This window comes from Lytechinus variegatus, chromosome 4, assembly GCF_018143015.1.
Source record: "Lytechinus variegatus isolate NC3 chromosome 4, Lvar_3.0, whole genome shotgun sequence".
Lineage (NCBI taxonomy): Eukaryota > Metazoa > Echinodermata > Echinoidea > Temnopleuroida > Toxopneustidae > Lytechinus > Lytechinus variegatus.
The window spans coordinates 45,812,440-45,840,064 of record NC_054743.1 but is presented as its reverse complement, the minus strand read 5'-3'; the positions used below and the strand labels follow the sequence as shown (position 1 = coordinate 45,840,064).

The following is a 27,625-nucleotide window of genomic DNA, read 5'->3' as shown; positions in this document are numbered from 1 at the left end:
AAAGCATCAGTGAATGATACAAAATAAGTTTACAAAATCGCTATTTTTGACATGGCATTAACTTAATATTCACTATAATTTAAGATATTATTTATAAATGGTTATTTGGGCACAGCCACTTAAGAAAACCCAAATGACTCAGATAAACTTTTTATCTTTGTTTGTATTTTTTGTAAACAAAAGCTCTACATATCATTACGACTCAGTGTTTTTTGTGTGTAATGAAACTAAGTTTATTCAGGGTCTTGCCTTTTGTACAAACTTGGCTTTTTTTTCGGCAAGACCCTCCGTTTTACATTCAAATACAAATGTCATATTATTTTTTTTTATTTGTTAAATCATGTTCCTTAGTCTAAGATTATGTTATATATATTTATTATGTTTTGCAGTATTTTCGACCTTATCATGTTATATTTATCATTCTTATGTTGTGAAACGGAAATCAATAAAATCAAATCAAATCAAATAAAAAATGTCCTTTCTATTGTCATGTAATGTTTTAATAGTTGATGAACACCTACATAATACATTTTGCAAATGAAATGTAATAACTGTTGTCTCTATGTTCCTCCTATCTTCTGCTTTCTTCATAATCAAAAGGTTGCAGGGTATCGTGAAATACAAATCTCTGAAGTCAGTGGACATGACATATCACCTTTATCCAATGGTGGTTCCTCTCCCGATATGGCGAACATGCTCCTACTGAGGTCTGGTGACGTGGAACCAAACCCGGGTCCAAATACCAAGTAAGGGGGTTGAATTACAGGGTCATTACTATGACAGTGACTTTAAATTTACTAATTTCAATCATTGGCGATAACATTCGTGTATAGTGTACATGATATTCGACGGAATTCAAAGGGTGCGATTAATTACGAAAACACTTGTTAATGCTTGTTTTAGTCGTTATATTTATTTATATGATTATTTGTTTTTATCATTGAAGGGTGAAACCTGATTCATGCATGAAATGCTCCTTTTTTATTCTTCAGGTTAAGGATATTTCCCCAAAACACAATGATCAAATAGAAGAGCAACGTTGGAACATCTTTGTGATTTATTATGTGTTTATCCGATGTCTTTCTATACAAATTAGGCTTGGGGATCTAAGTGAGCATGAATTGTATCTCCTTGCTGACGGTATGGATCCATCAGACCTTCGGAAGGTCGGACTAGCTCTAGAATTCACTGAAGCTCAAATAAGTAGATTCAAGGAAGACAACACTGGAAACATAATGCTAGCTACGTACAAGATGCTTTGCGAATGGCTCAAAACAGTTCGGCAGGAAGAAGCGAGGAAAATATTGTCCACCAAGTTACAAGACATACATCTGGTACAGCTGGCAAACAGTGTTCTAAAAGGTGATTAAGACTATCAGTACTATACGACCCCCGCCTACACTACGGCCATGTATTGAATTTATAATAATGATAATCTGATGAAGATCTTGATGATAAGAATGATAGTTTGACGATGAGCTATTATGATGATGAAAATCATAAATAATAACAATGATATAGACAACGTTAAAATGAAAATTTAGAATAAGTAGTAAAAGTAATGATAATATTTAATGACAATTACATATATACATGTACATGTATATATATATATTAAAAACAGTAATAAAAATAATGATCACAAGAGACTAAAAAAAATATATATATCATACAAAAAGTTCATTAAGTGAAACACGTCACCGAAAGACCAGTCATATTCTTTCGAATTGCATTCTTCTATGAATTGATACATTTTTTCTCTCTTGTGACAGGCCAGGCCGGTGATCACATACCATCACTGACAGAAGAGGAAATCCAACGGGTCATCAAAGAGGTCAAAGAATATTCTGCCCTTCATCACTGTCAGATTCCAGCAGATCCACTGAACAGCAGTCTTCTATTTCAATTAGATCAGATCTTCACCAATTTAACGTTGATAGAAGAAGGCCGAGGAACAACCCGAAAGGCACCGCTACTCTACGCAGACCTGCTCAAGACTAAAGTCAACGGAGTCCTTCCTAAACGTTTGTTGGTTGAAGGTGAAGGTGGTGTGGGGAAGACAACTCTTTGCTCGAAGATTGTTTGGGACTGGATTCATGGAGCTGGCTACCAAGATTTCAAACTGGTTCTTCTCGTCCTTCTACGTGATTTAGAGGGTAAGACTCTTGGAGAGATAATAAAGTCTTACCTCCCAGACGACAATATGGTTACAGCCATGCAGCTAAACAAGTACGTCTTCTCACATCAGAAAGACGTCTTTCTTGTTCTTGACGGTCTAGATGAGCTAGCTGGCGATCTTAACAGCTCTCATCAAATCGCCCTTATCATCCTCAATCAGCTGTTCAAGTCAGGGAGAGTGCTAATCACATCTAGAAGATGGCGATCAGATGAGATACGGATAAATTCGGATCTTAGAAAGGTGTATGCTTTCATTGCCGTCGAAGGCTTTTCTGCTGACAACTTGTCTTCCTACATCGCTAAGTTCTTTCATCCAGACACAACATCAGCTGAGGACTTGAATCGATTTATTTCAAACAACAGTGTGATCAGAGAGAACATGGCTCCCTTCCCGATATACACAGTTATGCTCTGCATCATGTGGAAAGACTTCGACGGCAAACGCCGTGAAGCAATGTCCAAGCTTCAAACATTTTCCCAACTGTTTGATGAGATGATCCACTTCTTAGTAGATCATTATCTTTCCAAGCTCAATATGTCTGCTCGTAATATTGATGGAGAAATGGATAGGAAACGGAAGGACATTCTACGTCATCTATCCAATATCGGTTGCCTAGCCTTGCAGGGGCTCCATGAAAGGAGACTGGTGTTCACTGAAGAAGAATTTCAGAGATTGCCGGGTTCTGTGGATACAGGTTGCCAAGTTGGAGTACTCACTAAACAAACGCAAACTCCCTCTCGGAGAGACAGAAGACACCATTCTCATTCTGCAGTCTCATCTGTCCAGTTCCCTCATAAGCTGTTTCAGGAGTATCTATCAGGGATGTATCTGGCATCTCTTCACAACTCAAACAGAAGTGAGTACGACGGGTTGATGAAGGATATAATTGAAAAAGCAAGTGAATTCCGTGAGCTTCTGTACTTCACCTCAGCCCAACAGAAGGAGGTCGGATTGGATATCATAACTCGTCTCATAGCATCAATGACAACGCAATATAGGCATATCGATGATGACTACATTGTTGATGCAGCATATGAGAGTCAAGACCAAACAGTGGCTAAAGCTGTAGCAGATCATCTATCGACTTCATCCAGCAAGACACTTGTGATCGGGGAGAAGAATATACCGGCGCACACAGTAGCGGGACATATCTTCATCATGAATCATCGCAATGTGGTAAGTAAAGTTTCAAAAGCAATTCATACAGGAATAGCAACAGTCAAATTTTAAAGGGCAAATTTACTCTAACGAAAAATTTGTTCTTAAAAATTGCAGATGAAATAGTGAATAAAATATTAAGAGTGGTCTATACCTGGGCCAAACGTCCTATTTTTGTCATTTCGATACGCCAACCTTTTTTTGTATTCCTTTTATTGCATTTTAACATGAAATGACAATATCATTACTTTTTTTATCTCGCGTTCGAGAAAAAAGTGTGCCGGGCCTAAATTCAAAACAGCCGCCACCCCCCAGAAAAATAAAAAACATTTTTGGCCACAATCTCTTTATATGATTACCCTTTTCTCTGCTTTTGCTGTCTATTTATATGATATTGGGGTAAGGCAATTTGCTTTTCCAAATTTTCATTACTTTTAAATCATTTTTTGTAGAGCTAAAAGGTGATTTTATTAAAATGTTACATTTGTTTAACTTTCTAAAGCTCAGAATGTAAGTCTAATTGTATTATGGTTAACTGGATATTGGATATATATATAAACTTGTGTCATTAGAAGTGAGCTTCTGAGGTTTAACATTAGATAAGACATATCTGTAATGATTACCTTTGGCTGATGTACATGATGTTTAGTGTTAAGCTTTAGCATAAGCTCTCCAAGTTGAAAGAGTATATATTTCTTTAAATGTCACAATTTTATTTTCAAGTATAGATTACGTGTATGTGTTATACGATTTTATTTTTTATCTTTTCTCATAAATGATGTGCATACTTGGAGGACCTGGCTGACTTTATGTGCTCCTCATCTACTCTGAGATCAGCATGGATCGCTATCTCTGCAGGCGGAGTAGAGGATATGCATGAAAATTTATCCGAGGTGCTTGCTGATAACGCCACTCATTCGAAAGTACGTATTAAAATTATTTATTACTTGTTCAGGTTTATACTTACTTATTCAAAATTATTGTTATGATTGCTTTCCTTTAATGGGGGGGGGGGGTGCGTTTCACCCAACAAATGACGTGTTCGCAGTTTACAGTTAATTTCAATAGATTATCATAGTGTGTGTAATCGTTTTAAAATTAATCATACATTATTATCATGTCCGGTAATTGGAAATGTTTTGTAATACCTTCTACATCTATCTCCGGAAATTAAGAGCACTTTATAATAGTCAATATTTTTTTCCAAAGGATAATTTGCTAAATCTATGGCTGCTTTAAACACAATATTTACTGGTAATCAGTGGCGTATTAGTTTGTAATATCTGTGAGAGATTAGACATAAAATGGAATTATGAAATACATTTGTGGAAGATTTAAGCGATGATTTTCAGAAAATATCTCATCTCATTCTGTTTGAATTTCCAGGTTCCTTCCTTTGCCTTTCTTTTTCATCTTGGCCGAAATTGTTGTTATACAGTGCGTATCAAAAACAAAATGGGACGGATTTGTAAAATCTATGACATTTTTGTTTCAAATTATGATGTCTAAATTTCGGTGTAAATAGGTGCTTTAAGGTCTTATCTTTGAAATGCACTTAAAAATTAATTTTGTTCATGCTTGAGCGAACACTGGACGTTTTTGTTTGGGGTTCAAAAAGAGGCATGCGCTAGAATTGCAGAATATGAGTAAAATCAGACTTCTTGCTAATCAGGAGACTCCTACTTGACCTTTTCATTATCTGTGCCACAATTTTCGAATTATGCTGTCAAATTTTATTTACAAATCTATTTATTCACTTGAATTATTTTGTTTTTCTCAGTTGAACTTCTCTTACGCTTTAGTTTTCCTTGATAAGGAACTGAGAAAAGAATATATTTTTGTCAACCCAAGCAAGAACATTTGCATGATTAATTGTGACAATTTGTGATTATTCAAATCCTTTTATTATGTGAAAAAAATATGTTATGTATCGTAAAAAGATATGAATCTCTTTTGTCAAGGGGTCATTGATTCCTTGACCAAGTTTAATTGCTTGACAGGAAACACAGGAAGGCATTCATGTCTTTCAATGACAATGGTTTATTGGGTCAAATTTGAAGGAGCTAGATATGGCAGCTGAGGTAAAATGTATTAAAAAGTTGTGAGCGAGTGAAGTGAGCACGCAAATATTCCCACTTTTTATTACAATGTAAAATTTTGTGATAGATTTTTCATAATATTCATGAAATAATATCATATTTTACTTTCTATCTTTCCTTTTATTTCCTGTCCACTTTTTTTCTTGGTCATGATTTTTTTTTAATTGAGGGGGAGGGGGAGCATCCCAAGCCCCCGCCCATCATCTGTGTGGCACTGTTCAAAAGGCACCATAACCTTTGTAGCACACAACTACAGAATTTGAAAAAAAAATCCACGCTCACCCATACTCCGGTTGAAGCAAAATTGTTTTAGCTTGAAGATGGAATATTCAAAGCTAACAGAGAGCATATTAAAAAAAACAATAGAACAATTCAAGCAAATAGATAAATCTGAAAATGAATTTGACCACATGATGTGAAGATTATGGCAAAGAAAAAGAAAAGGTTAAGAGGAAGTGCTAATTAGCAAGAAGTCCGATCATCATGTTTATAATTTTATGCTATTTTGGCGCAATCCTCCTTTTTGACCCCAGACAAAAACATTCCGTGTTCGCTTAAGCATGAACGAAACTGTTTTTTTAAAAAGCATTTGAAAGATTTGACCTGAGAGCACCTATTAACAAAATATAAACATTAAAATTTGAAAAAAATGTTTTGTAGACTTTACATCTGTCCCGTTTTTATACACACTGTAGTACCGGTTTATTTATGTTGATTTAGCGTTCGGTTGGACGTACATGTATGTATAGGTTATGTAGGGCTCTTTCCCGTCATTTCAACCCCCCCCCCCCCCCCTAAAAAAGAGACCTGATCAATAAAGCAAGCTCCCATTCCGATAACGTTTAGTGTGTGTGTAGTGTCGGATTCAATTTTAGTTGTGCCAAGTGATGAAGGCACATGACCTCATTTGCATATTTCTTCGGTTTGGCTCATAAGAACAAAGGACCGGTGAACTTCAATTAGTCCAATTTCGATGCCGCTTATTGTTTTAGCATGTTGCGTGTTTTCCGTCAGCAAGAAATTTATCCACACTGTGCTGCGCTCAACGCAGGTGAATGGCATTCGGTAGGAAGAAAGTCCAAGAAGGCTAGAGCGCATGTACGTGTTTCATCTTTATTAGTTAAAAAAGCTTCATATTCACCTAATGTCCATAGTACATAACAATAATAATATACTTGTTTAATTGGTAGGGTGTAATGCATAGACAATACATGTAACATAGTTAAAATTGAAAATAAAAACATTAATCTTATAATTATAACGGTACCTAGTTTTCAATGATACTCAAAACGTTACTAGTCTAGTCTTTCCGAAAGCTACAAATCGTTAGTAAGCAGAACTAACTCATTTTAATAACTCTTTAAGTAAGCTACAATATGAGCATCATTCACCAAATTTATCTGCTTTCAAAATGAGCTGGTACTCATCAAAGAATGCTTACTTTTTTGTGTCAATATGGTTTGACAGTGAATTTTGTTTGTTTATGGTTTTAAGGAAGAACATAATCATATGTCCCATTTGTCCACATTCACATCTGTTTAATGTGCAATTTGAAACATATACATTTCTATTTAATACAAGGTTGATTATGCAGCTGCGCAGCATGCATAAATTATACGAAATGACCGGTCTTTCATTCTGTATGTTACATAATTTTAAGCAATGGTTATATGACACTTTGATAGGTCCTTGTCATTTGGTTGGTTGCTTGATATCAATCGTTCGGCCCATTTTACAATGACGTCATCAACCTTGCAATTTTGGATCCAAACGATTTTGTCTATTGCACGCGTGCATGTTGTGTGTACGCGACAATCAACAAATCAACATATTTTGCGTCGAAATTAATAAATTTCATAAGAATAAATATATATTTGCAGATGTCATATAAACCAAATAATGAACGTGAATGATCATTCTTTCAATGGGCAGAATACGTCATTCGGTGAAGGGTGAAATGACTGATCCATTCAACTCGGCTACGCATTGTTGAATGGATCTTTTGATCTTTCACCTCATGAAGTAGTCTGTCCATTGCACTCATTAACATTCATTATTCGTATACAATCGATGTAAAATAAGAAGGGAGATGTCTATCAGCTTGAATCTATTCCTCTGAAGCTGCTACTATTATTCCCAATTGAGCGTCTTGGTATCACACGTATTGATCTCAGTCACCCATATCCAAATATCAAAAATATTGGTGCATTTGCATCATTGTAACGTGATAAACATGGTTTTGTTGAAAAATAGTGCATTTCCATGAAGTCCCCAAAAGTACCACTACCCACTACCTAGCTCCGTCACGCCCTTTATTTTTTAGATTAAAAACCTTGACAGTTTTTTATATTCATAAAATTCAAATTGCAATTCTCATGTACTACGTAAATCACAACTTAGCACCCCTTGATATAATTAATCTATTTAAATATAATAAAGACTACCATCAATACAATACCCGTTCCCACTCTAAATTCCATTATCCTATAGCGTTCAATCAATCAACCCTTCATTCATTTAAATCCACTGGTCCTCGAATATGGAATTCCCTCCCTTCCAATGTAATTTCTAGCACAAACGTTACTGTATTTAAAACAAAACTCAAAAGTTCACTTGTAATTATGTATGCCAATTAATCATATGATTCATTTCCACACCCTTTTTCCTGACCCCCCCCCCTTTCCCCTGTAGGTTTACCGTCTTATTCTCTTATGTATTGTTTATGTTTATTATTGTTACCTTTTAACTCTTATGTACGTATTATGTATATATGTATCGGATGTCCCCCTCATCAAGCTTCTGCTTTTAGGGGCACCCTAATCATTTAAACTACACTACATTTTATATATGATTTTGTATATATTTAAGTTTGTATATTGACTTTTTTAAATGATTGAATAAATGAATTGAATTGAAAATGAATTGAATTGAATTGAAAATTGAATTAAATAAAATCGAAGTGGTAGAAAGGCGTCTAATTTTCCCCAAAAAAATGAAAATGGCTGCCATCGTGAGAATTTTTTATGATTAATGGCAGTAGTACAAACACTGATCAGATCCTAGCACTTTAAAATAAATGATTAAAGCATTGAACTTTCACTATTGCTATATCTTGTAAAAATATCCATTTTAAAATTGAGATGTAAATTTTCAGATTTGACCTCTACTAACCTTTAGAGGTAAATGAACCTGAAGGTTCACGACCTTGGAATATCATACAATTGAAGTTTTGCATCATTTGTTCATAATAATGAACTTTGCTAACTTTGGAATTGGTTGAAAAAACAATGTAGAAAATGGTACATTCTCTCATTTACCTTTTTTTCTTTTTTTTCTCTCATCTTGGTGATTGAAGTCTTGGGGGCGGGCATGGCCGCAAAGCTTACTCTTTAAATTGTCCTAATTTAATACGTGAGAAAAGAAAGAGAGTTATAGAGAAAGAGAGAGAGATGCATACACGGTGGAGAAACAGGGACAGGGAGTCACAGTTGGCTAGCAGAATATAATTTTAAGAATCCGTTAATAATTAATAGGTTGATAGATAGTACATCTCTTCTTAATATGTATATTGAGTGGAGGGTCTAAGATCGGCAAGACATATACAACGTTTGCTTGTTTTGTGTCAAATGTTTTAACAGTGAACTTTATTTTGCTATGGTTATACGAAATAAAATGGAATTATGACATACATTGTGGAATATTTTCAGAAAATCAATCATTCTCTTTGAATTTCCAGTTTCCTTCCTATTGCTTTCTTTTTCATCTTGGCTAAAATTGTTCTTATAGTATTGGTTTATTTATGTTGATATAACGTCTGGTTGGACGTATGTATATGCATAAATCTGGGGCTGTTTCTCGTCATTTCAACATTCCCCCTCAAAAAGAGAACTTGACCAAGAAAGCAAGCTCCAAATCCGATGTCGCTTAGTATGTGCGTATAGTGCCGGATTCAAGTTTTACCTGTGCTATAAGTGAACGATTGGTCACATGCATGCTAATGACCTCCTTTGCATATTTCTTCGGTTTGGCTCATAAGATCAAAGGACTGGTGAACTTCAACTAGTCCGATTTCGATGCCACTTATTAGCATGTGGGTGCGTCGTGGTCTAGTGGTTCGGACTCTCGTCTTTCAAACAAAGGGTCGTGGGTTCGCATCCTAGCCATGGCGTGTTTTCCGTCAGCAAGAAATTCGTCCCAACTGTGCTGCACTCAACCCAGGTGAATGTGCACCCGGTAGGAAGAAAGTCCTCGAATGCTCGACTCGAGCGCATGTACGTGTTCCATCTTTATTTAATAGTATAAATAAAAGTTTCATATTCAACTCATGTCCATAGTACATAACAATAACAATATACTTGTTTCATTGGTAGGGTGTAATGTATAGACAACATTATGTATACATGAAACATAACAGAAATTGAAAATAGAAACATTAATCTTATAATAATACCGGTACCTCGTGTAGATAAGATATAAGATAAGATAAGATATTTATTCGTCTTTCTGTCTGCACATACATTTTATCTTACAAGTGTGATTTCACATTCTACAAATGAAAAATCAATTAACCATAAATCATTGTTACAGTAGAGAAAAAACAAGAAACACAGCAAATAACTAATTACGTATTGAGAGAAAGACAAGGAGAACCCCTGAAAAAGCAAGGCTTGTAAGGCTAGGGTCTCCTTTGTTTCAAGTACATGACTAAATAGTATTCAGTGTGTACATGTAATATCCTTAAAAATACAAGAGAAACAAAACAACTAAAAAAAGCAACAACAATAAAACAAAGACAAACTAAAACTAATCAATGACAAAAAACACACTAAAAATAGAATACATTGCTTGAATGTACAATTATAAACAAAAAAACATGGGCTGACCCTCTGCAGAAGAATCCAGTTAGACAAGATACAAGATAAATAAATATTGATATATCATAACATTCTCCAGTCTTATATACAGTTTTTATTTTATAGGCTCCAAAATTAAAAAATAACATAGTATATAAAAGCATATCTTAACCTAGAGCAACTCACAAATAACAATTAAGAAGATAACCTTTAAGTACACGCTGAAAAGTATAAATGCTTACCGATTTTTTAATATTTGAATTGAGAGAATTCCAGAACCTGAGGGGTAAAGACAACACTCTAAGCCCAAGCATTTAAGTGGGTTTAATTTTGAAGATTGGTCTCAGCTGTCATTTTTTTTCAATATTTCTTTATGTTTTAAATAACCGGGTCCAGACGAAAGACTAAGCATAATACTCGTGTTATTCCACAAGAATAAGAATATGAGTCTTTTGTTTTTAGGATTGTTTAAATCAATTTTAAATCACCGGGTCTGGAATAAAGACAACGCTCTAAACATGTGCTTTTCTACATGCATGGTCTTCATTTGGAGGATTGTTGGTTCTTAGATTCGTTGTTGGGGGTTGAGTTTTATTGATTTTTTATTCCTGAAATAATTGTGTCTGGAGGAAAGTCGATCTTCGACAATCGGTCTTCATGTTGTTCCACAGTAATTAGATTATTGGGTATTCGTTTTAGAATATTTGTAAAAACTATTTTATTTTTCAAATAGTAACCAAGTCTGGAGAAAAGATGTCTGCTTTACCCACGCATTATTACAATGTTTGTAGGGGAAGTAGTATTATTTAAAAAAGGACATATTTTTACTGGGCGAAACTTTGGAAATTTGGTCTTAGATTTGAAGTTTTTCAGTTACTTTTTTTAATAGCCGGGTCTGGAGGAAAGAGTACGTTTTACAACTCGTGTTATACAACTCGTGTTATTCCACGAGAAAAAGAATAAAAGATCTTATGTTAGAAGATCTTTTTTCGTAACTGTTTTAGGTCTGGAATAAAGACAACACTCTAAACCTCTTAGGTTGAAGGTTTGTTTGGTCTTAGATTTTGATTTTTTTATAATTCTTACTATTAGCGTTTTTTTTTTTGAAGAAAAAAAATGGTCGGGCTGAAAGACTACGCTATATCCAGCATTAATAAGATTATGGGGTATTCATACTGTTTTTAAACTGTTATTCATAATCTTTAAATAACACGTAAACGGGTCTGGAGAAAAGACTACGCTTGATTCTCAATTTACTCTTAGTTCACATATTCACAATATACACCGTATGAGTTCAAACAACAACAAAGACATTAATTCCACCAGTTTTAATTAACTGGGTCTGGAGAAAAGACTAAGCTCGATTCCTATTTTTTTCCACAGGAATATCATTATCGTATCTTAGTTTGGACGTATATTATAAATTTGAAATAAATGGGTCTGGAAAAAGATTTTGGACTTATTAAAATTCTTGTAACAACCGGGTCTGGAAAAAAAACTTCGGACTTATATCACAATTTTTGAAACAACCGGGTCTGGAAAAAAAACTTCGGACTTATATCACAATTTTTGAAACAACCGGGTCTGGAAAAAAGACTTCGGACTTATATCACAATTTTTGAAACAACCGGGTCTGGAAAAAAGACTTTGGAAATATATATTATAATTTTTGAAACAACCGGGTCTGGAAAAAAAGACTTTGGACTTGTACTTTGATGTTTTATTAACCCGGTCTGAAAAAAAAGACTTTGCACTTTTGTGCTATATGAACGCATAGGATTTTAGTTTAGAACGGATTCGCCAATAATCCCTTCAAATTTATTACATTTGTGGGTAAAGTCATTATTACATTTGTGGGCGATCAAAAATTATTACATTTGTGGGCGTTATTACATTTGTGGGTAAAGTGTTATTACATTTGTGGGCGTTATTACATCTGTGGGTGCAACAGGGGGCAGTCAGATATATTGATGTACACATGCGTGACACACACACACGCGTTTGTAGGTGTGTTTTATAGTTTTTGTTGGCAGGCCGCGTGTGCACTCGTTAAGTGCATAAAAAACAACCATTTTTAAGAAGAATGGTGGTTTTGAAAAACTGGTCAATGGCTTATCGCGGAGCCAACCGTATTTAGGGTATGTTTTTTTTTCAAAAACTATTTCAGATAAGCCAAATGTGTTTTAAGCATGTTTTTTCCCCGAAGCTATTTTCCAGGGGCCTTTTCCTCCTCTTAAAAAAAAAGTGTTCGAGTTCTTTCCCGATTGCACAAAACTTGTTTTGGAGTCATGCACTGGCGACAACTTGTTTAGGTCCGAAAATGTGTAAATGAAGCCAAACTGTGTGAAATGAAGGATGTTTTTTTGCACACAGAATAACTCGTTTAGGAGGTGTGTGGAAATTATTTGGTCACGCATGTGTACATCAATATATCTGACTGCCCCCCCCCCCCGGGGCCCACTAATAATCTACAGTAACATTACCACAACCAAGCGGCGGCTTTCCTCAAGACTAAGTGAGGGCGAAACATCGCAATAGTTTGCTTTATCGTGAGACAACAGATCAACTCCTACAGCGATTTGTTTACTACACGATGATCAACATCTTCCGAAGTAATCTTGATTTAATTTTACCTTCTATATCATGTATATTGGCATCTGTTCATTGTGTTCTCTCAAGCGTACACTAGCTTAATTGACAAGTTGAAATTCTTATAACAATGGCTATCTTCACATATTAGAACAGGTCTTCCAATTCCCTGCATTCCGCTGCAAATGTAGAATAATGTGTATTATATCCTTCAAATTGAATCCAGTATGCTGATTGGTCAATAGCATCATGTGACCAAACAAAGTCTCGCTATTTTACAATGATGTTGAAAATGAAATGGCCACTGAAGGATATATACTATTCTTTGACGTCAAGGATAGAATGGTGCACTATTCCGTCAAAGACGTCGCAGGTCGTGCAATCTCTCGGACCATGCTCCGACGCACCGGTCAGAGAGGTGTCTACAGACAATTAGGCAAGTCCTGTGAATGGACGGTGCAGGTACTAATAAATGATCAACTGATAGCATGGTTTCAGGTTCAGATTAAAATGGATGAATTACGAGTACAAGAACTTGTTTACCATGATATATCGTTCTAAATTATAAAACAGTAGAATATAAAACAAATATACCAGGCCTTTATTTCGAAAGTATAGAGGGGATTATTCACCCTTGGTTTTGCTTGCAAAATTGCTTTTTGCTAAAAATAGCAAACCTCAGAAAAAATAATTCCCACTATACTTATTCAAAGCCTGGTATATGGGTATAATGGCTCATTCAGGCCCTTGTCTGATGACTTATTTTTGTTTCTTCATCATGTACTATTATTCCAGATTGAGCATCTTGAGATAAAGTACATTGATCTCAGTCAACGTCTGTCTGCATCACGTGATCTCGCTGAGTTCATTTGTAAGATGCCTAATCTCAGGGAACTCCGTCTCGGTGATAAATATGGAAACACCAGTCCCTCACTTCATGAAGAATTCTATTCAACGTTGTCATCATTAGCACCATCTGCAAAGGTATCCTTTCCACCTTCTCAGTTTTTTTAACGGAAATTAAATAAAAATTTGCCCCAATTAGTACAGCCACAAGGGATGATCATATTATTCTGATAATCATGATTTAATTTGATCTGTCCATATTCACATCTGTTTAATGTGCAATTTGAAACATATATATGTACATTTCTACTTAATACAAGGTTGATTATGCAGCTATGCAACATGCATACATTATACAAAATGACCAGTCTTTCATTCTTACATAATGTTAAGCGATGTTTATATGACACCTTGATTATTTGATTTAATAGATTATTATTTGATTGGTTGTTTGATATCAATCATTCAGTCCATTTGACAATGATGCCATCAACCGTGCAATTTTGGATCCATACGATTTTGTCCATTGCACTTGCGCATGTTGTATGTACGCGACAATCAACAGACCGAGCATATTTTGCATTGAAATTCATAAATTTTATATGAATGAATATATATATTTGTAGGTGTCATATAAACCAAATAATGAACGTTATTATCTTTTGTTCAATGGACAGAATACTTCATTCGGTGAAGGGTGAAATGAATGATCCATTCAACTCGGCTACGCCTTGTTGAATGGATCTTTTGATCTTTCACTTCATGAAGTAGTCTGTCCATTGCACTCATTAGCATTCATGATTTGTATACTATCGATGCAAAATAAGAAGGGGGATGGCTCTCAGCTTGAATCTATTCCGCGGAAGGTAGTAGCTCGTGTATTGGTTGATGACGTTTTCAGGTTTTTTTCATCAGCTGCTACTATTATTCCAGATTGAGCGTCTTGGTATCACACGTATTGATCTCAGTCGCCCAAATCCAAATATCAAAAATGTTGGTGCCTTTGCATCATTATTACAGGATAAACATGGTTTTCTTGAAAAATAGCTATTTAATCATGATTGTTATGGCATCTTTATATTCTAGAGATAATTGGTGTGTGTTATAATTTTTGACCTTTGACCCCTTGAAGGCTGGCAAAGGTCAATAAACTTTTAGAATATTGCAGTACAATAATTTCAGCACAATGCATTTCCATGAAGTCCCCAATAGTACCAGTCTATAAAATCCAAGTGGTAGAAAGACGTCTGATTTGCCCCCAAAATAAATGAAAATGGCTGCCATCGTGAGAATCTTTCATGATTAATCGTAATAGTACAAACACTGATCTGATCCTAGCACTTAAAAAAAACATGATTTAAGCATTAACCTTTTACTATTGCTATATCTTGCCATAATATCCATTTTAAAATTGAGATGTAAATTTTCAGATTTGACCTCTGCTAAGCTTTAGAGGTAAATGACCTGAATGTTCCCGACCTTGAAATATCATACAATTGAAGTTTTGCATCATTTGTCATAATAATAAATATGGTTTTAGTACAAAAAAAAGGTTATTTGGTATTGACTTTCAAGGTACCCTGATATTCTAGACAGATTTGGTGTATCATAAGTCTGAACCATTGACCATCAAGAGCTGGCAGAGGTCAATGAACTACCATTTCAGAATATTGACAATATAATGTATTTACTGTTGTTTTACTGTTAGGATAATACTGCAAATAATTCCCGATTGTACAAACTTGAATAGGAGTCATATTCTGGCGGCAACTTGTTTAGGGCCAAAAATGTGTAAGTAAGGCCCGCGAAAACCTTGTTTAGAGTGTTTTTTGCACACAGAATAACTCGTTTAGGGGGTGTGTGGAAATGATTTGGTCACGCATGTGTATAGCAATACATTTGACTGCCCCTCCCGGGGCCACTAATAATATACAGTACCATTATAACAACCAATCGGCGACATTTTACATTGCCTGAAGAAGACTAGGTGAGTCGAGACATGGCAATTATAGTTTACTTTATCGTGAGGCAACATATCAAATCCTACAGCGATTTCTTTACTACCACGATGATCAACATCTTCCGCACTAATCTAGATTTAATTTTACCTTCCATATTGGCATCTGTTCATTGTGTTCTTTCAAGCGTATACTTAATTTACAAGTTAAAATGCTTAAAACAATGGCTTCACATAAGAAATGTAGAATAGTGTGTATATATATATCATACAAATTAAATCCAGTATGGTGATTGGTCTAAATAACATCATGTGACCAAACATAGTCTCGCTATTTTACAATAATGTTGAAAATAAAATGCGCACTGAAGAATATATATTATTCTGTGATATCAGTGATTTATTTACTACATAATGATCAACATCTTCCGAAGTAATCTTGATTTAATTTTACCTTCTATATCATGTATATTGGCATCTGTTCATTGTGTTCTCTCAAGCGTACACTAGCTTAATTGACAAGTTGAAATTCTTATAACAATGGCTATCTTCACATATTAGAACAGGTCTTCCAATTCCCTGCATTCCGCTGCAAATGTAGAATAATGTGTATTATATCCTTCAAATTGAATCCAGTATGCTGATTGGTCAATAGCATCATGTGACCAAACAAAGTCTCGCTATTTTACAATGATGTTGAAAATGAAATGGCCACTGAAGGATATATACTATTCTTTGACGTCAAGGATAGAATGGTGCACTATTCCGTCAAAGACGTCGCAGGTCGTGCAATCTCTCGGACCATGCTCCGACGCACCGGTCAGAGAGGTGTCTACAGACAATTAGGCAAGTCCTGTGAATGGACGGTGCAGGTACTAATAAATGATCAACTGATAGCATGGTTTCAGGTTCAGATTAAAATGGATGAATTACGAGTACAAGAACTTGTTTACCATGATATATCGTTCTAAATTATAAAACAGTAGAATATAAAACAAATATACCAGGCCTTTATTTCGAAAGTATAGAGGGGATTATTCACCCTTGGTTTTGCTTGCAAAATTGCTTTTTGCTAAAAATAGCAAACCTCAGAAAAAATAATTCCCACTATACTTATTCAAAGCCTGGTATATGGGCATAATGGCTCATTCAGGCCCTTGTCTGATGACTTATTTTTGTTTCTTCATCATGTACTATTATTCCAGATTGAGCATCTTGAGATAAAGTACATTGATCTCAGTCAACGTCTGTCTGCATCACGTGATCTCGCTGAGTTCATTTGTAAGATGCCTAATCTCAGGGAACTCCGTCTCGGTGATAAATATGGAAACACCAGTCCCTCACTTCATGAAGAATTCTATTCAACGTTGTCATCATTAGCACCATCTGCAAAGGTATCCTTTCCACCTTCTCAGTTTTTTTAACGGAAATTAAATAAAAATTTGCCCCAATTAGTACAGCCACAAGGGATGATCATATTATTCTGATAATCATGATTTAATTTGATCTGTCCATATTCACATCTGTTTAATGTGCAATTTGAAACATATATATGTACATTTCTACTTAATACAAGGTTGATTATGCAGCTATGCAACATGCATACATTATACAAAATGACCAGTCTTTCATTCTTACATAATGTTAAGCGATGTTTATATGACACCTTGATTATTTGATTTAATAGATTATTATTTGATTGGTTGTTTGATATCAATCATTCAGTCCATTTGACAATGATGCCATCAACCGTGCAATTTTGGATCCATACGATTTTGTCCATTGCACTTGCGCATGTTGTATGTACGCGACAATCAACAGACCGAGCATATTTTGCATTGAAATTCATAAATTTTATATGAATGAATATATATATTTGTAGGTGTCATATAAACCAAATAATGAACGTTATTATCTTTTGTTCAATGGACAGAATACTTCATTCGGTGAAGGGTGAAATGAATGATCCATTCAACTCGGCTACGCCTTGTTGAATGGATCTTTTGATCTTTCACTTCATGAAGTAGTCTGTCCATTGCACTCATTAGCATTCATGATTTGTATACTATCGATGCAAAATAAGAAGGGGGATGGCTCTCAGCTTGAATCTATTCCGCGGAAGGTAGTAGCTCGTGTATTGGTTGATGACGTTTTCAGGTTTTTTTCATCAGCTGCTACTATTATTCCAGATTGAGCGTCTTGGTATCACACGTATTGATCTCAGTCGCCCAAATCCAAATATCAAAAATGTTGGTGCCTTTGCATCATTATTACAGGATAAACATGGTTTTCTTGAAAAATAGCTATTTAATCATGATTGTTATGGCATCTTTATATTCTAGAGATAATTGGTGTGTGTTATAATTTTTGACCTTTGACCCCTTGAAGGCTGGCAAAGGTCAATAAACTTTTAGAATATTGCAGTACAATAATTTCAGCACAATGCATTTCCATGAAGTCCCCAATAGTACCAGTCTATAAAATCCAAGTGGTAGAAAGACGTCTGATTTGCCCCCAAAATAAATGAAAATGGCTGCCATCGTGAGAATCTTTCATGATTAATCGTAATAGTACAAACACTGATCTGATCCTAGCACTTAAAAAAAACATGATTTAAGCATTAACCTTTTACTATTGCTATATCTTGCCATAATATCCATTTTAAAATTGAGATGTAAATTTTCAGATTTGACCTCTGCTCAGCTTTAGAGGTAAATGACCTGAATGTTCCCGACCTTGAAATATCATACAATTGAAGTTTTGCATCATTTGTCATAATAATAAATATGGTTTTAGTACAAAAAAAAGGTTATTTGGTATTGACTTTCAAGGTACCCTGATATTCTAGACAGATTTGGTGTATCATAAGTCTGAACCATTGACCATCAAGAGCTGGCAGAGGTCAATGAACTACCATTTCAGAATATTGACAATATAATGTATTTACTGTTGTTTTACTGTTAGGATAATACTGCAAATAATTCCCGATTGTACAAACTTGAATAGGAGTCATATTCTGGCGGCAACTTGTTTAGGGCCAAAAATGTGTAAGTAAGGCCCGCGAAAACCTTGTTTAGAGTGTTTTTTGCACACAGAATAACTCGTTTAGGGGGTGTGTGGAAATGATTTGGTCACGCATGTGTATAGCAATACATTTGACTGCCCCTGCCGGGCCACTAATAATATACAGTACCATTATAACAACCAATCGGCGACATTTTACATTGCCTGACGAAGACTAGGTGAGTCGAGACATGGCAATTATAGTTTACTTTATCGTGAGGCAACATATCAAATCCTACAGCGATTTCTTTACTACCACGATGATCAACATCTTCCGCACTAATCTAGATTTAAGTTTACCTTCCATGTTGGCATCTGTTCATTGTGTTCTTTCAAGCGTATACTTAATTTACAAGTTAAAATGTTTAAAACAATGGCTTCACATAAGAAATGTAGAATAGTGTGTATATATATATCATACAAATTAAATCCAGTATGGTGATTGGTCTAAATAACATCATGTGACCAAACATAGTCTCGCTATTTTACAATAATGTTGAAAATAAAATGCCCACTGAATAATATATATTATTCTGTGATATCAGTGAAATGGTGCACTATTCCGTCGATAACATCACAGAATAGAAATAGACCCACAATCTCCTCGACCACGCTCATACGCACCGGTCAGCGAGGTGTCTAGACGAGGCAAGTCCCGTGAAAGGACGGCGCAGGTTTTAGTCAGTGATCCAGTGAGTGCGTGGATTCAGGTTCAGATTAAAATTGATGAATTAAGAGTACAAGAACTAGTTTACCAAGATCTATCGTTCTAGATTAAAAAAAGTAGAATATAAAACAAATATACCAAGCCTTTATTTTAAAAGAATAGAAGGGATTATTCACCCTTGCTTTTACTTGCAAAATTGGTTTTTGCTAAAAATAGCAAATCGGACAAATTGTTCCCACTATTTTCATTCAAAGCCTGGTGTATTTGTATGATGGCTCATTGAGGCTCTTGTCTGATGACGTATTTTTTTTTCTTTACCATGTACTATTATTCCAGATTGAGCATCTTGAGGTAAAGTACATTGATCTCAGTCAACGTCTGTCTGCATCACGTGATCTCGCAGAGTTCATTTGTAAGATGCCTAATCTCAGGGAACTCCATCTCGGTGAATATGGAAACACCAGTCCCTCACTTCATGAAGAATTCTATTCAACGTTGTCATTATTAGCACCATCTGCAAAGGTATCCTTTCCACCTTCTCAGTTTTTTTAAACGGAAATTAAATAAAAATTTGCCCAAATTAGTATAGCCACAAGGGATGATCATATTATTCTGATAATCATGATTTAATTTTACCTTCCATCTGTCCATATTAACATTTGTTTAATGTGGAATTTGAAACATATACATTTCTACTCAATACAAGGTAGATTATGCAGCATGCATACATTATACGAAATGACCAGTCTTTCATTCTTACATAATGTTAAGCGATGGTTATATGACACCTTGATAGATCATTGTCATTTGATTGGTTGTTGATATCAATCATTGAGCCCATTTTACAATGACGTCATCAACCGTGCAATTTTGGATCCATACAATTTTGTCTATTGCACGCGCGCATGTTGTATGTACGCGACAATCAACAGACCGAGCATATTTTGCATCGAAATTAATAAATATCATTTAAAAAAATCTATTTGTAGCTGTCATATAAACCAAATAATGAATGTTATTATCATTCGTGCAATGGGCAGAATACTTAATTCGGTGACGGGTGAAATGAATGATCAATTCAACTCGGCTACGCCTTGTTGAATTGATCATTTCATCTTTCACCTCATGAAATATTCTGTCCATTGCACTCATTAACATTCATTATTCGTATTCATGTACTATCGATTTAAAATAAGAAGGGGGATGTCTCCCAGCTCGACTCTATTCCGCTGAAGGTAGAATAGAGTGTGGTGGTGGATGATGTATTTTTTTTTCATCTGTTACTACTAGTATTCCACATTAAGCGTCTTGATATCACACGTATTGATCTCAGTCACCCAAATACAAATATTAAAATATTGGTGCCTTTGCATCATTATTACATGATGAACATGGTTTTGTTGAAAAATAGCTATTTAATATTGATTGTTATGGCATCTTTATATTCTAGAGATAATTGGTGTGTTTTATAATTTTTTACCTTTGACCCTGGAGAGCTGGCAAAGGTCAATAAACTTTTAGAATATTGCAGTACAATTAATTTCAGCACAATGCATATCCATGAAGTCCCCAAAAGTACCAGTCTATAAAATCTAAGTGGTAGAAAAAAAAATGAAAATGGCTGCCATCGTGAGAATCTTTCATGATTAATCGTAGTTGTACAGACACTGCTCTGATCCTAGCACTTTAAAAAAAAACTTGATTTAAGCATTAACCTTTCACTATTGCTATATCTTGTCATAATATCCATTTTAAAATTGAGATGTAAATTTTCAGATTTGACCTCTGCTAACCTTTAGAGGTAAATGACCTGAATGTTCACGACCTTGAAATATCATACAATTGAAGTTTTGCATCATTTGTTAGTAATAATAAATATGGTTATAGTACAAAAAAGGGCTATTTGGTATTGACTTTAAAGGAACCCTGCTATTCTAGACAGATATCGTGTATCATTTGTCTTAACCATTGACCATCAAGAGCTGGCAGAGGTCAATGAATTAACGTTTCAGAATATTGACAATTAGCATCACTGGTTAATGATAAACAGGAATATCATTTGACCAAAAAAATTCAGCCAGTGTTGTAGTGCGTTGATAATCGGCCTTGGCCTTGAGGCAAACTTTTTCAAAGGATTGGCCTAAGACTTTCAAGGTTCGGCCTTGACCTTAAAGGGGAATGAAACCTTTGGAATAAGTAGGCTTGTGTCGAAACAGAAATATCAAAGAATAAGAAGAAAGAAAATTTGAGCTAAATCGGACAAATACTGAGAAAGTTATGAGCATTTAGATATTGCAATCACCAATGCTACGGAGATCCCCCAATTGGCAATGCAACAAGGATGTGTGATGTCACTGTAAAATATCTTCAAAATGTCTCTTTCTGCTTTTTCTTGTGGTGATACCAAATCTTTATCCATGATGTATTCTTTAAAAATCTGTATTACATGCCCTCCTGTAGAAAGAACAGATGATCTATTGATAGATGTTATAAACAAGGCAATTTTGAGTGATACTTAAGTACTAGGGAGAGTTGTGCACCAATGACATCACACATCTCTATAGCATTGCCAGTTTGAGGACCTCCATAGCATTAGTGAACCCAATATTCAAATGCTCATAACTTTCTCAATATTTGTCTAATTTTTCTCAAACTTTCGTTGATCTGTTTCTTTGATATTTCTGTTTTCCCACTTGCTATCTTGTTCCAAAGGTTTCATTCTCCTTTAAGGATTTTGAAGCTTGGAATTTCAAGACTTTTTGTTGTTATACATTTATTGGCCTTTTCTGTAATAAACTTAAATATATAAATTGTTGCTCATGTTCAGTGACAATAATGGCCAAAATACAAGTAATGGTAGTGTCATCCACTTTATTTTATGATCATAATTGTCACCATTTTAATTGATTAGTAAGATCATAATATTGAAAGGTCAAATGATAACACTTATTAAAGATGATAATACTAGTAATAATAATGATAATGATTTTGAACAATATGAAAACAGTTATAATAACTGATCATGATTTTGACAATAATTATTGTAATCAATATTAATAAATACTGATGATATGGATTGTTATCTATAAAGAGTGTTTTAGCGATGCATTATAAATGCACATTTTGTCTACATCAGTGGTCTGCATCAATACGAGAGCGTAATGGACAAAGGACTGATAACCTCCGAATATCCCATAGGCTAGAATAAAAAAAAATGAGCCATCCAATATAATGTTTTGACTGTTGTTTTACTGTTATGATAATACTGCAGATAATTACTACAAATGCAGGTTACAGTAGTTTACTTTTCTCTTTTTATTTGCAGCAAGAATATTTTATGCTGAATGATATTATAAACAATAATCAACTTGATCACATATTAGCTGTTTTTTGTCAAATTCAAAAGCCTCGTGCCGATGGCATGACCAACCCCCTGATTTGTGGGGGCAAAACATTGTGTAGTGAAAAAAAAATTAAAGGGATCCAAGAGAGCAAGCAAAAAAAAGACCCTCTTAGCTAACTTTGAAATAGGTTGAGAAAACAATGTAGAAAATGGTACATTCACTCATTTACCGTCTTTGTCTTTTTTCTCATTATCTTGGTGATTCAAGTCTTGGGGTCGGGCATGTTACAATCGATAATTGGGACCTTTCGCAATCTTCACGGACGCTAGTATTAGGGTCCCCTAACACAAAAGTTAACGCTTAATCATACACTTGATTTTTAAGATTGATTGTGCATTACAGTCAATAGAATCAAACGTAGAAAACTGCTCTACGATCAATGCTAAGCTTTGTGTAACAGGGGGGTTACAGGCCCTACAAATCTGCTTTTCGTGTGCAAAATCCCTTTCCGCGACACCCGTACCATACGACTGATGGCTGGAGATATTCAAAATGCAGGACCTAAAATAGATTATGACATGGATAAGAAAGTGGTTTTTCAAACAAATCGAGGACATATTGAGTAAGGAAAAACTTACTGAATGAAGGCTTAAATATAGATCATTACAGTCCATCGAATCGATATTACATTTAATGTGGATTATTGGTGGATCACTGGCAATTGATTTCATGGATCAGATCAACCTCTCCAGCCGAACATTTCGCATGCGTTGATATGTACACATCATATGCGATACCTTTGAACTCGTTTCCTTTAGTTTCTTTGTTTCTTTTGTTTACTCCTTATACACAAACGATATGCCTCTCGCACACGATGTGAAGGGCATTATGTTTTACATTCCCCAGAAATGGGGATTAGATTCAAATTCCGGGGGGACCACTTCCATTGATGAGTGGATACCAGGCACGACCATGATGGGGTTTCGAAAAGTACCCTAAACATGCTAAACAAGGGAAGCAATTATTTTCCAGATTATGAAAATGCATCTCTTAACAAGTATTTGGCTTGTGAAACCCTAGAAGTATTGAATATATATCCCTTTTTCAGCATTTTAAACATCGTTTTGACACCCTTATAACGTTACATAATACGTAACGTACCTGCCCACTCTGTCCCCTTTTACGGGTGGTCGCTACTGGTATCCACTAATCAATGGAAGTGGGCCCCCCGGGCGGCCTCTCGAGCTCTAGGAGGAGTCAAATGTGGCTTTGGAAAGTCGTCCTCAATCGGATAAATCGCTGTTACCATAGTAGCAACCAGAATTTTGCACACGAAACGCATATTGAATGTTTCCGTCGCAGATGCGAAACGAAAAAAAAATCTCATGTCACACAATTTGCATTGCAGGACTGAGTTTTACGACCATGATGACGGGCCCAAAAAGTCCCTTCCAAAGTCAACTACCGTTGTAAATAAGCGTCCGCGTCCTCAAACGAAAGGTCGGGAATGTCTTCTGCACCAACGCATAATGTCGCCATCTGCGACATTATGCCAAGAGCGTCCGACGCATAATTACGCGGTAAACGCATACTCCCGACCTTTCGTTTGAGGACGCGGACGCTAATTTACAACGGTAGTTGATTTTGGATGAGACTTTTTGGGCCCGTCGTAAAACTCTGGCCGGCAATGCAAATTGTGTGACATGAGATTTTTTTTTTCGTTTCGCATCTGCGACGGAAACGTTCAATATGCGTTTCGTGTGCAAAATTCTGGATGCTACTATGGTAACAGCGATATATCCGATTGAGGACGACTTTCCAAAGCCACATTTGACTCCTCCTAGAGCTCGAGAGGCCGCCCGGGGGGCCCACTTCCATTGATTAGTGGATACCAAGAGCGATCACGCGTAAAAGGGGACAGAGTGGGCAAGTACATTACGTATAGACCTATGTAGCGTTATAAGGGTGTCAAAACGAATAAAATGCTTAAAAAAGGATACATATCCAATACTTGTAGGGTGTCACAATCCAAATACTAATTAAGAGATGCATTTTCATAATATGAAAAAGACTTACTTCCATTGTTTAGGGTGCTTTTCGAAACCCCATTGTCGCGCCTGGTATCCACTCATCAATGGAAGTGGTCCCCCCGGAATTTGAATCTAACCCCCATTTCTGGGGAAAGTAAAACATAATGCCCATTACATCGTGTGCTAGAGGCATATCGTTTGTGTAGAAAGCGTACACAATAGAACAAAGAAACTCGTTAGCTCAAACCATGGACCCAATAGGGTCCGTGCTTAAGTATATGATGTGTACAGAAATGGTTTCGGCTAGAGAGGTTGATCTGACTCATGAAATCAATTGCCAGTGATCCACCAATAATCCACATTAAATGCAACATCGATTCGATGGACTGTAATGATCTATATCTAAGCCTTCATTCAGTAAGTTTTTCCTCATTCAATATGTACTCGATCTGTTTGAAAAACCACTTTCTTATCCATGTCATAATCTATTTTAGGTCCTGCATTTCGAATATCTCCAGCCATCAGTCATAATATACATGTATGTATGGTGCGGGTGTCGCGGGAAAGGATTTTGCACACGAAAAGCAGATCTGTATGGCCTGTAACCCCCCTGTAACACAAAGCTTAGCATTGATCGTACAGCAGTGTTCTATGTTTGATTCTATTGACTATAATGTACAATCAATCTTAAAAATCAAGTGTATGATTAAGCGTTAACTTTTGTGTTAGGAGACCCCAATATTAGCGTCGGTGAAGATTGCGAAAGGTCCCAAATGTCGTAGTTTTTCTAACGCATAACGTCACATGTCGCAACGCATAATGTCGCAGCAAATCGTCAACGCATAATGTCACATGTCGCAACGCATAATGTCACAGCGGTATTTTCTTCAGGACTCGAGCTACAGATAAGATATAAAACATGCTTTGACTTAGTATTTTGAGACACGAAAAAGAGAATGAAATTATTTTGAAATCAGGATTACTCTTTGTATGGATATTTGTCGCTTTATTACCATTTCGTCTACTGCCTTTTCCCCACTATCGCATGGTCTGATATCATTTCGTCTACCATTAGTTAGTCAACTATCAACATAGTCCAATAACCATTTCGTCTAATTACCATCTCGTCTAATAGCCAGTTGGTCTAATAACCGTTGCGTTTATTATCATTTAGTCTAATTGTATTTTTTTCAGTTGTTCCAATATCCATTTTGTCCAATATCATTACGTCTATTACCTTTCGGTCAAATAGCCAATTGGTCTAATAACCACTTGGTGTACTCTCATTTTCGTCCATGTTCCATTTGGTCTAATTTCAGTTGGCTCGCTATCACTTTGTCTAAATCCATTTCGGCTTACACTCATTTGGTATCGTTGCCACGGGTCCAATCACCAATATGTCCAATCATTGGTTCTAGGACAATTACCCCACGGACAATCACCCTTCCGGACAACTAATCCCTGACAAGTTTACCCACCCGAGGACAATTACCCCCCTAGACAATTACCCCCGGACAACTACCCCCTGTAAAACTACCCCCGAGGACGATTACCCCCTGAGGACAGTTACCCCCCCGGACAACTACCCCCTAGGGCAATTTTCCCCCGGACAATTACCCCCTGGACTATTACCCCCGGACAATTACCCCCTGAAAAACTACCCCCCGATGACAATTACCCCCGGACAATTACCCTTTAGGAAAATTATCCCCCCCGAGGACAATTACCCCCGGATAATTACCCCAGAGGACAATTACCAACGGAAACAATTACCCTGCCCCGGGGACAATAACCCCTAGACAAAGGGAGTGCACAGAGTTATGGCTTAATTGTAAAATTACAAGGCGTTTTTGTGTATTTTATCTTTGCATATTTTTTTTGCTTACTGCATGTATTAAAACTAACGCCACATCTTAATCTGGAATATGCACCAATCGTTTCATAATTCTTAGCTTCTTGTTAGATGATTTTTTTTAATATAACAGGTTTATAGGTCCTTCTTGTCAATAGTAGTGTTGATGGTTTGCGTTACCGACTTTCAATATTTCAGAAGGCATTGCTAAACGAAAAAAGAAAAAAAGGCGGAAAAGGAAGAAAAAAATGAAAAAAAATTAAACGAGAGAGAGAGGGAGAGAGAAAAAGGAGAAAGAGCGATATAAGAGAGAAAGTTATTAACATAAGATAAAGTAAAAAAATATATTGAAAACCTGTGCCACCGACCCAGGCCATTATAATGGTTCACGCCCCGGGGGGCCCATTTTTACACTCAAATTTCCGTTCCAAGGCATAGCATCTTTGTCTTATTGAGAAAAAGAACAAAGAAAGCCGCTCCAAGGCAAAACATTTTCTTCTTATCGAGAAAAAAGAAGAAAGAAATCCGCTCCAAAGCTTGTCATATTTTTCGTTACGCCGTTCCGGTCGCATTGATCTGCTACAATGAGCTGCAATTTTGGTGAAATGCGGCGGCAGAGCGCTGTCCGACCATCACCTCTGCGCGAGCGCACCCGGCGGACGTGCCGCCGGGCTACCTACATCATGCACGCATGTCCGTTCCACTGGGATGCATCAGCACTGACACGCTAGCGATCCGTTCCAAGGACCCCGTTTTTTGTCTCGCCCGCGGCACACCCCTACCACTTTTTTGGTCGAGTGCCCCCTTCCCCCTGGGGGTCACGCTTGATTCGATGCCAGAGAGAAGGTGGGGGGGATTTTCCGGGGGTAATTGTTTGGCGGTAACTGTCTGGGGAATCATTGTCCTCGGGGGCATTTGCTGGGGGGAATTGTCTGTGAAATAATTGTCCAGGGGGTGATTGTCTGGGGTAATTGTTCTCGGGGGTAAT

General features: G+C 36.1%; 1 protein-coding gene across 1 annotated transcript; it reads left to right on the top strand.

Annotated features, from left to right (window-relative positions):
* The first annotated feature begins 644 nt into the window (after positions 1-644).
* Positions 645-20,867, top strand: LOC121413026. The gene is made up of 8 exons (XM_041605789.1): positions 645-746; positions 1,097-1,362; positions 1,773-3,355; positions 4,132-4,260; positions 13,674-13,862; positions 16,887-17,075; positions 19,748-19,933; positions 20,862-20,867. Exons 1-8 carry the CDS (start codon positions 685-687, stop codon positions 20,865-20,867), a joined length of 2,610 nt encoding a protein of 869 aa, XP_041461723.1. The 5' UTR covers positions 645-684.
* The last annotated feature ends 6,758 nt before the right edge of the window (positions 20,868-27,625 follow it).

Coding starts and splice junctions, on each gene's coding strand:
- LOC121413026 (XM_041605789.1), top strand. CDS start 685: ATGGCGAACATGCTCCTACTGAGGTCTGGTGACGTGGAACCAAACCCG. Junction 1,363..1,772: donor GGCAAACAGTGTTCTAAAAG/GTGATTAAGACT, acceptor CTCTTGTGACAG/GCCAGGCCGGTGATCACATA. Junction 13,863..16,886: donor CATTAGCACCATCTGCAAAG/GTATCCTTTCCA, acceptor CTATTATTCCAG/ATTGAGCATCTTGAGATAAA.